Source organism: Carlito syrichta, unplaced genomic scaffold (genome assembly GCF_000164805.1).
Source record: "Carlito syrichta isolate Samal-C Ts95f unplaced genomic scaffold, Tarsius_syrichta-2.0.1 Scaffold304561, whole genome shotgun sequence".
Taxonomy (NCBI): Eukaryota; Metazoa; Chordata; class Mammalia; order Primates; family Tarsiidae; genus Carlito; species Carlito syrichta.
The window spans coordinates 134945-146779 of NW_007248657.1; the positions used below are offsets into that span (position 1 = coordinate 134945).

Consider the following 11835-nt stretch of genomic DNA (forward strand, 5'->3'; position numbering starts at 1 on the left):
AGCGCACTTGCTCTCTAAGGTCCCGGAAGCGGTGGGGTTAACAGCCCCACCAGACCTGTGACAGTCTTAGTGCCAGCGGTGCCCTCCTGAATCGGGCATTTGCCCATGAGACAACAGCCCCTTGAGGTCAGGGTTGTCGTATAAGCGATAAAGTCCGAGGAAGTCAACGAAACTTTTGAAAGTGCCAGTAAGTAAGATGGCGAGAAGGGCAAGAGAGAGTGAGTCCGATCGATAGCGTCGTGCTCGGCTTGGAACCCTTTGCGCGTGCGCAGTCAACGTGCGCTCGGAACGCTCGATTGGGCAGGCTTCGCGCCTCCATTTTTCTAGGAGAGAGCGGGAGACCGAGAGCGCGGGACCAGCTGGTACCGGGATCCGGGGAGAGTGGTTGGTGCGGTCGGCCGGGGCCTTTAGAGGACCACAGGAAGGGCTGGGGCGAGGCGGGAAGAGGGGCGAGTTAGCGGGGTGGCGTGCGCCCTGAGTTCGTATGTCCCGAGCTGCCGGGCTCGGCCTGCACACCTCCTCCTCTTCCTCGGAGGGCCCCGCTCCCGCCGCCACCCCATCCTTAGTTCACCCCTGCTTCGGGACCGTCGCGGCCCTTATGGTGAGGGCCATCGGTGTTCCCCCTGGCCCCCCTGCCCACGCCGGGTGTAACCGGTCCTGCGTCGTGGGGAGGGTTCTTGTCCTCGTGCCTCCGTGTTCCCACCTGCAGATCGGAGACGATCATTAGGCTTCTGCTAGCCCAGCGAGTGAAAATTCTATGAGCGCTGAGAAGTGGGGGCCGGGCCACTTCTTTAAAAGTCTCTTTGTACTTCCGCGATGCGTCCGGCGGGAGCGGAGACGGAATAGGGTAGAGGCGTAGGGAAGCGAAAGATGGCTTCCCTCCATCTTTCTAGGTTCCTTGTGAGGGCTACGAATTAAATTGACGTAAGATGTTACTGTTAAATAAGTTACTGGAACCTAAAGAAGGTGGAGCGTATAAAGCATTGAGCGCAGTGTCTAGCAACAGAAATTGCTCAATTCATGTTGTCTGATATTTACTGTGGAATCTCGTACCAACTTCTCTGCCAGACTGCCCACCTGCGATTTTTATTCTTTATTGCTGTCTCAGAATTGTCCTTTTTCTCTTCCCGTTAAACCCTGTTTATAGGAGGAAAGCCATATTTAGTTACATAGGGGAGTCCCATAAAATATGAGACTTAAACAAGCATCCTGAGCTCCTAAAAGTAATGGGGGCTTGGGACTTCTGGGAGTGGGTATGGCAGTGTGACACAAATTACAGGAGGGTGAGGGGAGCACATGTATGGTGAATAAAAGTTGTCATGTTACGCATACAGAAGGATAGCTGATTGGGCTGGGTGGTATCACCCTTCAGTCTCCTGAGCTCAGTTCATCTTCCCTGGCTAATTAGGATTCCTGACCTTGAGGTTTTTTTGGAGGCTCCATCTTTAGAAAGATAAGGAGAGCTCAGAGAAAGCGTCTGCCTGCATGCTGTTCCCCAGGTGTCCTCCATTCAGAGTAATCGGCATACCAAACATATTGGGGTGGCATTTCTTGAACTCTTGGTTAAGTTCTGGACCCCGGAGTGGCACTTCTGGCAGCCACTTGAACCTTGGATGAGTTATTCAGCCACACTTTACCTTGAGTATGTGTCCTAACCTCTGAGCCCATTTCGTCATCATTATTATGTCTCAATATTTTCTGCACAAGTGTAGGTTTATGTATGTTTGCTTCTACATATACTTGAATACATTGAATGAGTTTATTCGATGAGCTAATGCTTCTAAAGTGCTTAGTATGGTATCTGGCAATAAGAAGCACTTAATAAATGTTAGCTGCTATTGTTGATACCCATCAGTATCACAGTGTGTAAGAACTCAAGCTCTCAGGTCACATTTTTTTCTTTATTGCTGTCCCCATATATCTGCAGCCTTTTGCTCTCTGTCCAAACATACACATATATGTAGATGTTGATTTTTGGACATTTTCACCAATTAGAGTTACTTCTTTTCATAAACCAGAAACCATCATGTACAGTTTTCTGTTTCATTTTCTAAGACTGAAGAAGAGCTTAAACACTTGGAAATCAATGAGTGCACAGTCCTTCTAGATTTTTACTTTTTTTTCCCCTTTTTTATAATTGTTTTGGCATTATCTTGAGAGCTTGTTTGAAGGTTCTAGCAGGGGAACACAGCTGTTCATGTACCCTTGACCAAAGAACAGGGATGGTCATCCTCTTCGACCAAGTGTGCAGCTTCGAGAAGGCAGCACATAGAGCAGTAAGGGAGGAAGAGGATACCTACCTAGCCAGCCAAATCAGACGAGTCAACTCTGGCAATCAGTGGGGTGCCAGATCCCACGGCCAGATCACCCTCGTGTCTTTTTTGGCCTTATTAAGCGGTTCACCTTTGAATCTTTATAAAGCATTCAGCTGGTCTTAGTCTTCATAGTACAATAGACTTTTTTGCCCTCATGTTTTGTTTTAAAGTTATGTAATTACAGTAACAAGCTTAGCTGCCTTAAAACAGGTTTTAAGAGTGAACATAAAGACATTAGTAAGCATACAGCTAGTGGAAACAGTAGTCTAGACATTGACAGAATAGCAGCTGTCTTGCATATTGCAAACACCAGTCATTGTTTAATTAACAAGGGATAGAAGATTCTGGGATAGCAATAAAGAATAAAAATCACAGGTGGGTAGTTGGCAGAGAAGGAACGTTGAGGAGAGATCCTACTGTAAATATCGGCTAACTTGATTTGAATAATTTCTGTATGGTGGACACTGTGCTTAGTGTTTTTTTATGCAGCATCTTGTTTAACCTCCAGTAACTTTACAGCTGAGGAACCTGAACTCAGAGAAATGCGGTCACTGACCAAAGCTAATAGAGACAGGATTTCAGCCCTGTAAGATTAAGTCCAACCAAGGAGTCCTGAGTTGCTTCTGTGATTTGCTGTTGTTTCTACCCTTCACCACACCTGTTTTCCCTTCTTGCAGCTCACAGGAGAGTGTTTTCCTCTTCTCCAAGATGTACAGAACCAAAGTGGGCTTGAAGGACCGCCAGCAGCTCTACAAGCTGATCATTAGCCAGCTGCTCTACGATGGCTACATCAGCATTGCTAATGGCCTCATCAATGAAATTAAGCCGCAGTCTGTCTGTGCACCCTCCGAGCAGCTCCTGCATCTCATCAAACTAGGTAGCTTGTGAACACAGATTCATAGATCCCAGGGTGAGGTTTAGATGCTTTCACATGGCAGAGTTTCAGGATTGTTTTCATTTAGTTTTAGTGCTTATTGTGTGCCAGATACAGTGCTGGATGCTGAGGGGGTAAGTGAAGTCCAGCTTATGAAGACTTGAAGTTGCTTCTGGCCGGGGGGGGGGTCTTTATGTGCATTACCTAGAACACTCTTCGTTGTGTACTGACTCCTTCCCATTTTAGCTCTGATATCATCTCAGAGTCCTCTTACCCCTTATTCAGTAATCCCACTCTCTTTCCCACATTTCCCCAATTACTCTCACAGTGATCCCATTCTTTGACAACAGAATTACTCTGAAATTGCCTTTGTCATTTGTGTTGTTTCCCACACAATCCTCACTGTCCCACTTGGCCTCCTCTCCCCCCCAAAAAGACTAAGATAGGTAAAGATTAGGAACTTGTCTTGTTCAGTGGTATGTCCAGTGAGTGTTTGGCTAATAATAGAAAGCACTCAGTGAAATACTGAATTACCGGATGTGTTTATACTCTTTGAATTGGCAATGCCAGTTGTGAGAATTTGTCCTGAGGAAGTAAAATGGGTAAACTTAAATGTCCAGCAATATGGAATTAGCTGTAACTTTAAATATCCATAAAATTAAATACAACATAATGATGTGGATGAATATTTATTCACACACATTTTCATTCTGTATGATTAAATGAACAAGTAAGTCCCAATGTGTTACACAGCATGTGTCTACTTTTGTTTTGAAAACAAAAAAAGCTGTGTTGGGGGTTTCCAGAATAATTCATATGCAGTATTAATAATAGTGATTTCGGAGTGGTAGAATATGAGGCCTTTTTTACTTTCTTGTTCCCCTGTTCTAATTTATCTTATACTAATTAACATTTATATGCTGTATGAAGATACGTTGAAATTTAAAGCAGATTCCTGGTAAACATCAGCATTCTTTCAAAGCATTTCACTAATATCGATTTTATCAATGTAGTTGTTACTAATAGATCTCAACCCTGAGAATATTAAAATCTGGAATGACAGAAAATGGACAATTTACAGAACTGCTGTGGGGATTTTTTTGGTTTGTTTTTCGGTTTGTTTTTTCTGAGTGTCTGTTGTTGTAGTTAAAAGTAATAAATTTTGGAGGCAAGAACCTGGGGAAATGACTTTACCTTTTGGAACCTGACCTTCCAGCAGGCCATGCTGCCTCAGTGATATGAGCAGTGAGTAGCATGGCAGTATACATGATGACCTTGACAAGCATCTTTCCAGTTTGAATCCAGAACTTTTTCTTGGCCTTTAAAAAAAATACTTTTATACCCCTAATTTTTCTTTCTTTCAGGAATGGAAAATGATGATACTGCAGTTCAGTATGCAATTGGTCGTTCAGATACAGTTGCCCCTGGCACAGGGATTGACCTGGAGTTTGATGCAGATGTCCAGACAATGTCCCCAGAGGCTTCCGAGTACGAAACGTGCTATGTCACGTCCCATAAAGGACCATGCCGTGTAGCTACCTACAGTAGAGATGGGCAGTTAATAGCTACTGGGTCAGCTGATGCTTCCATAAAGATACTTGACACAGAGAGAATGTTGGCCAAAAGTGCCATGCCAATAGAGGTAAAAATCCCAGTATCACATCTGTGATTCACCTTTTGTTCATTTTGGGGGAAACAGGAATATAGTTAAAACAGGCTTTAGTTTGCCACGGATGTGGGTTCTATACTTTGATTCAGATGGGTTCTGTACTTTGAGCATCTTTTCTTGGTCTAGGTCATGATGAATGAGACTGCACAACAGAATATGGAAAACCACCCAGTGATTCGAACTCTTTATGACCACGTGGATGAAGTCACATGTCTTGCTTTCCACCCAACAGAACAGATCCTGGCTTCTGGGTCAAGGGATTATACTCTTAAATTATTTGATTATTCCAAACCATCCGCAAAAAGAGCCTTCAAATACATCCAGGTTAGGAATCTTTGGAAAGGAGCTTTATGTTTTTTCTTAAATACAGTGAGCTATTGTATGAATATTCTCTTTAAAGTATTGCCAGTGATCATCCTGTAAAACAAGACTACAGCAACCAGGATGCATGCCAATGGTGCGGCTATCCAATTTTATTGACATGTAGTTCACCTGCTGTCTTGTGTTCATTTCCTCTGACTGCTCAGGACTGCTGCTGGTCACAGTTCATGACACAAGGGTTCAGAATGCATGTCACTCTTTAAAGGTTTCAGATCCCAGTTAAAAACAAAACATGGCCATTCACTAAAGTATAATGTACAGGAATCAAAAAAGCATTCAATTGAAACTGTCAGATGTTTACTAGAAAAATGACATTCGGTGACCTATTTTGAATATGCGTTGAGGAAATACTGTTTTAGTGATGGCTTCCATCTTTCAATAATTGAACCTAATTTCTCAATGTTTGCAGCCCTGGAGCAAATTAAAGAAGCTGTTCTGGCCGGGCATGGTGGCTCATGCCTGTAATACCAGCACTTTGGGAGGCCGAGGTGGGAGTATAGCTTGAGCCCAGAAGTTCAAGACCAGCTGGGCAACTAGCAAGACCCTATCTCAGTACCTCACTGTTAAAACAAACAAAAAAAGGACAGCTTCTTTTGGAAATCTATTCGAAGATAATTTTCATGCATTCCAGAAAGTACTTTTTATTCCTTCTGACACCTGTATAATATCTGATCATTGCTCTATGGATCCTTTGCATCAGCCAGGCATTTTCCATGTTCCCTGTGGACTTAATTGTTCACTAGTTGGTCACTTACATTAATTCTCTGTCCCAACAGGAGGCTGAAATGTTACGCTCCATCTCTTTTCATCCCTCTGGAGACTTTATACTTGTTGGAACTCAGCATCCTACTCTTCGCCTTTATGACATCAACACCTTTCAGTGTTTTGTCTCTTGCAATCCTCAAGATCAACACACTGATGCAATATGTTCCGTGAATTACAATCCTAGTGCCAATATGTATGTAACTGGAAGCAAGGACGGCTGCATCAAATTATGGGATGGTGTTTCAAATCGATGTATCACAACTTTTGAGAAAGCACATGATGGTGCTGAAGTTTGTTCTGCAATTTTTTCCAAAAATTCTAAATATATTCTCTCAAGTGGAAAAGACTCTGTAGCTAAACTTTGGGAAATATCAACAGGAAGAACACTGGTCAGATACACGGGTACGTGCAAAGTTGATATTACTTAACATTTCTGTAACATTTTACAGTTTCCAGAACTCTTTTGCTCTTTACAGTAAACAAAGCAGTAAATCTATGCATTGAGCAAGGCAGTTGTTATCACTCTTTTAGATAAGAGAAGTCAAGTCTTAAGAGTTTAAATGGTTTAGCTAAAGCCAGTTAGTAAGAGGCAGAGCTAGAAAAAGAGGCATATTGTAGAGATGTGTCTCGACCAAAAAAAAGAAGGAGCCATGCTTTCTTAATTTTGCTCTTAATACATCACACCTTCGACTAGGTCTGGATTCCATGTGAGGAACACTTGAGAACTTGGTGGTTCATATGTAGACTGATGGCCTGCGCTATTCCCACAAAAATGTGAAAGCAACCCAGAGAAAAGCCTTAGTAGATCTGAATGTATTGTATAGGGAAAGGGGCGGAGGGGGGATGATCTTGGCCCATTCCTAAGAGAGCAGAGGTAGTCCCCAAATGAGAGCACAAGAGTTCTGAACAGAAAAACAAAGTGATTCATTGAGTTCTCATTAACTCACGTCGCAGGTCTCTCTCATTGGTAATAGTTGTGCCTGTGGGCTTTCTGTGATGAGATCTGTTTATATACCCTATCAGTAGTTCAAGCCTGGTTAATAATGAGTGTTCTGTTCCTTGTAGTGGCAAAGCCTGTGGTTTGGTAAAAAACTCCAGGAAACTTTTACTGGTTTCCTTTGTTGTGAGATATATTTGTGTCATATAGTAACATCACCATGACCATAACTCAAAAAATTTGCAAGAAAGCACTCTTTTCTTGGGGACTCTGCCTTGTTAATAAGTTAGCATCTTAGGGAAGAAAATGCAAGAGTTAGTGACATTTGTACCACTAGGGTGCAGCATAACCTACCTTAGATTTTTCTCATTGTATCCAGAGTTTGCTTTATTTTATCATAATTCTTGGTGACTTCATTAAAACACTAAAGAACTGTACTGGCCAGGCACAGCGGCTCACGCCTATAATTCTAGCACTTTGGGAGACCGAAGTAAGAGGATTGCCTGAGCCCACAGGTTCGAGACCAGCCTGGTCAACTTGGCAAGACCTCATCTCTACAGTAAATCAAAAAAAGTAGCCGGGCATGGTGGTGTGTGCCTGTAGTTCCAGCTACTTGGAAGGCTGAAGCAGAAGGATCACCTGAGCCTAGCAGGTCGAGGCTGCATTGGCCATGAACGTGCCCCTGCATTCCAGCCTAGGTAACAGTGAGACTCCAACTCCAAAAAAAAAAAAAAAAGCTACGATTGTTGCAAAAAGAAGATACATAAATGACCAGAGTAAACATGTGAAAACATCCCCACCCCTTTAGAAATAATAACCACTGTATTAATGAGTATGTTATATCTGGACAGAAACGCCAAACTGCTGATAAGAGCTTATTATATTTGTTTTATGGATGTTTTCTAATGTTTTATAGTGATACGAGATTGGCTTGTTTTAGTGGAGGATTACATTGTGGTTTTTTAAAATGTGATTATTCTGAATTTATATGAAAATTTCCTTTTTTTCCCCTAATTTCACAGATTAAGACCCTGTCATGTCAGCACTTTAAGATTTCTGTTTTCAGTTTTAATAGTTAGAATTCAAAGATTCCTTGACATAAAGAAAAACTGTCAAGGAAACATTAGAAATTTTTATACTAAAAATCAATTTAAAATACTATAAGCAATTAAAATACTGGACTAGTGAGAAAATGGTATAGCATATACCATTAGACATTGTTTAATATCCTGAATCTGTAAAGAGAACTTTTAAACAAAAAGATGAGCCTGAATTTGGCAGAAAACCAGCCAAAGGACATGGAGTCATTTTATAAAAGACAGAAAAATAGTCAGTAAATACAAGAAAGATGGCCAACCTCAGACCTAAGAAATGAAAAGGAGAATATCTTTTTGATCATCGGTGAATTTTCAGGGATTTTGAAGATTGAGCTTATTTAGTATTGATAAAGATTTGAAGAAATCAACATTTTCTTGGTAGGAGAGTCAACTGGTAAAATATTTCTGAGGGGTAGTTTGGTGTCATATCAAAATTTTAAATATATAATTTTGACCCACTATATCTACTTTTAGAAGTTCAACCTAAAAAGATAATTGGACAATCATGCACACGCACATAAAAGGCTGTCTATCTCAACATTATTTGGAGTAGTTGAAAGAAATAACATAAGTGCCCACCAATAAGTGCTAAGTAAATGCATCCCTCAACAGTATGCCACCTTTAAAAATAAGTACTCATGGTAACACTTGTTGAACACTTATACTGCAAAGCTCCTTGTGCATTACCTCAATTTAAACCTCACAGCAACCTTATGGGGTAGGTGCTATAATTATCCCCATTGAACAGATGAGAAAATTAAGGTTGAGAGATATTAAGTAATTTGCCCAGGGTCACATCACTGCTAAATGTTGAATCCACATCTGGCCACAAAGTTTGTGTTTTTTCCATTAAGCTGTAGTCCTTCTTTGTAGATCTTCACTACATACTCTTTTTTTTTTTTTTTTTTTTTGAGTTGGAGTCTCACTGTCGCCCAGACTGGAGTGCAGTGGCCGCTCCCGGCCACCTCAGCCTTCCAAGTAACTGGTATTACAGGCATGCACTACCACACGTGGCTGATTTTTTTATTTATTTTAGAGATGAGGTCTCGCTGCCCAGACAGGTCTCGAATCCGCGGGCTCAGGCAATCCACTCACCTCAGCCTCCCAAAGGCGCGGGATTACAAGCTGAGCTACCGAGCCCGGCCACTACATACTCTTGAATGCAAATAGCATATGGCAAATGTGACTTAAGGCATTTACAAATGAGTGTACAAACTCAGATGTTTAGGAAAGGTACTGGACCAAAATATTAAGTGTTACCTCTGAGTGGTAGAATTATCGGATAATTTTTATATTTTGTATACTTTTATGTAGTACTTTTAAGATAGGTATTTTATTCATAGTTATAAAAGGATAATGTGTTCTTTGGGAAAGCAGGTGTTCATACACTTTGTCTCATTCTATTTCTAGGCATTTACTCCTAAGGAAATAAAGCTTTCTGTACAAAGGGTTTGTTTTTGTTTTGTTTTGTTTTGTTTTTGAGTTGGAGTCTCACTCTGTCGCCCAGGCTGGAGTGCAGTGGCATGCTCCCAGCCCACCACAGCCTCAACCTGCTGGACTCAGGCAATCCTTCCGCGTAGCTGGAACTACAGGCATGTACCACCACGCCCAGCTAATTTTTTTTATTTCTTATAAAGACGAGGTCTCACCAAGTTGCCCAGGCTAGTCTCAAACCTGTGGGCTCAAGCAACCTTCTCACCTCGACTCCCAAAGTACTGGATTATAGGTGTGAGCCACTGCACCCAGCACAAAGGATATTTATTACAGCATTGCTTATAATTAATAACAAACTAAATGTCTAGCAGTAAAAGAACTGTTAAATAGGTAATGGTGCTTCTAAATGCCAGATACTTTGCATCTAGTAAAAAACATGGAATAATGTACCCAATATAAAGTTCATTAAAGCTATAGTAGAAGAGTATACATAATGTGGTACTCGTTTTATATGCATTTTTTCCATGTGTTTTTATGCCTACAAGTACATTAGAACAGTAACAGTATTGCCTCAGATGTGAGCCTAGAGGGGTTTTCTTTTTCATACTTGTTAACTTTCCAAAGTTGTACAAGGTGTATTTAACAGTTTTAAAATACTGTTTTTACATTGAACACTAGAACATTCTGAGAGTCTAAGCTGTGACTTGAGAAGCTATCCCTCTTCACTTAGCCTCTTGGTTTCTCTGGCAGGTGCGGGTCTGAGTGGACGGCAGGTGCACCGGACACAGGCCGTGTTTAACCACACCGAGGACTACGTGTTACTGCCTGATGAAAGGACAATCAGTCTATGCTGCTGGGACTCAAGGACGGCTGAGCGAAGAAACCTGCTCTCCCTGGGGCACAACAACATCGTGCGCTGCATCGTGCACTCGCCCACCAACCCTGGATTCATGACTTGCAGCGATGACTTCAGAGCACGGTTTTGGTACCGGAGGTCAACCACCGACTGAGCCCTTCACGACAGGGTTCTCTCTCAAGGACTCTGCCCGCCTTTCCCTTTGTCTTGTCACCAGCTTCAGGTGTGAGTCAGCGCACCATTTTTGGCAGTTGTGCTGCTACCTCTGTCTCCATCCTTCTTGGATTTGTACAAAAGAATCTTTTTTTACCTTGATGTAGAATCATGGTGGAAAAAGTTGGAAACGCAGATCTGTGCATTTGCTTGCATTCACTGATTATTACAGTGTGATTTTCATCGGTTTTGTAAATACAGGACTTGCCATTTCTCTTGAATCTCTTGGTCGTTTGAAGAAGGAGAGACAATTAAAATGCTTTTGTCACCAGGAATCCTCATTTGTTCTTTTGTCTCCCTCCCTGCCTGTTCTGTTATAACCTTTAGTGTATTTCTTTTTCAGGCACATTCTGACAGATGAGTAGCCAAGCAGCTCTGAGAGTTTTAGTTTTGTGCCATATTGAAACCATGGTAGAGAATCCATTCTATCCTAAAGTGACAGCATTCTTACAATAAAGCTCAGATCTGCAACTTGAGTGTTATATATTTTTTCACTTCAATAAAATGAATGACCAGTTTTTCCTGAGGATGAATAGGAGCTGTATCTTTCATCATGCCTCCCACATTATCTTTTTAGTACCTTCAATGCTTCTTAGTCAATTTATTTCTGATAAGATGAGTATGACATGATGGGAAATGATTGAAAATAATATTCAGTCTTGGCCGGGCTCAGTGGCTCAGCCTGTAATCCCAGCACTTTGGGAGGCCGAGGTAAGTGGATTGCCCAAGCCCTCAGGTTCAAGAGCAGCCCGGGCAACTTGGCGAGGCCTCATCTCTACAGTAAATCAAAAATTAGCCAGATGTGGTAGCATACACCTGTAGTTCCAGCTACTTGGAAAGCTGAGGCGAAAGGATCACCTGAGCCCAGCAGGTCGACGCTGGGGTGGCTGTGAGTGTGCCACTGCATTCTAACCTCAGTGGCAGAGTGAGACTCCCAACTCAAAAAAAAAAAAAAAGGAAAATATATCCGATCTAATCAAATTAGGTAAGCCCACTGTTGCTTCCAGGGGTTGCTCATCTTCAAGAATAGTTAAGATCAGTTGGCTTTTTTGAGATTGTAAATCTTTTCAGTACTCCAGTGTGAACTGTAACTTCTTACCACAGAGGCATAGGGCAACTGCATTCTCAGAAGATTTATGCAGTTAAACAACTGAAACAGGTTTTCTTTTTTTTTTTTTAAACTTTTTAGGTGATGACTTTTTCTGGATTCAGCTCTAGCTGGTCAGAAAATCCTGAACTCCCCTTGTACGAATGTAAACCTTGTTTTATATTTATCCCAAAAAACAAATATCTC

The 11835-nt window shown here is 41.7% G+C and overlaps 1 protein-coding gene across 3 annotated transcripts; it reads left to right on the forward strand.

Moving 5' to 3' along the window:
* The first annotated feature begins 55 nt into the window (after positions 1-55).
* Positions 56-10816, forward strand: CSTF1 (cleavage stimulation factor subunit 1). 3 transcript variants are annotated; one of them, XM_021713462.1, is made up of 6 exons: positions 56-467; positions 3003-3192; positions 4554-4831; positions 4985-5182; positions 6016-6406; positions 10223-10816. In XM_021713462.1, exons 2-6 carry the CDS (start codon positions 3024-3026, stop codon positions 10480-10482), a joined length of 1296 nt encoding a protein of 431 aa, XP_021569137.1. In that variant the 5' UTR covers positions 56-467; positions 3003-3023; the 3' UTR covers positions 10483-10816. The 3 variants fall into 3 exon arrangements, with proteins under 3 accessions (XP_021569137.1, XP_008058420.1, XP_008058421.1); XM_008060229.1 differs by having other exon boundaries at positions 56-187; positions 2993-3192; XM_008060230.1 differs by lacking the exon at positions 56-467 and adding an exon at positions 506-601 and having other exon boundaries at positions 2993-3192.
* The last annotated feature ends 1019 nt before the right edge of the window (positions 10817-11835 follow it).

Coding starts and splice junctions, on each gene's coding strand:
- CSTF1 (XM_021713462.1), top strand. CDS start 3,024: ATGTACAGAACCAAAGTGGGCTTGAAGGACCGCCAGCAGCTCTACAAG. Junction 5,183..6,015: donor GAGCCTTCAAATACATCCAG/GTTAGGAATCTT, acceptor CTGTCCCAACAG/GAGGCTGAAATGTTACGCTC. Junction 6,407..10,222: donor AACACTGGTCAGATACACGG/GTACGTGCAAAG, acceptor TTTCTCTGGCAG/GTGCGGGTCTGAGTGGACGG.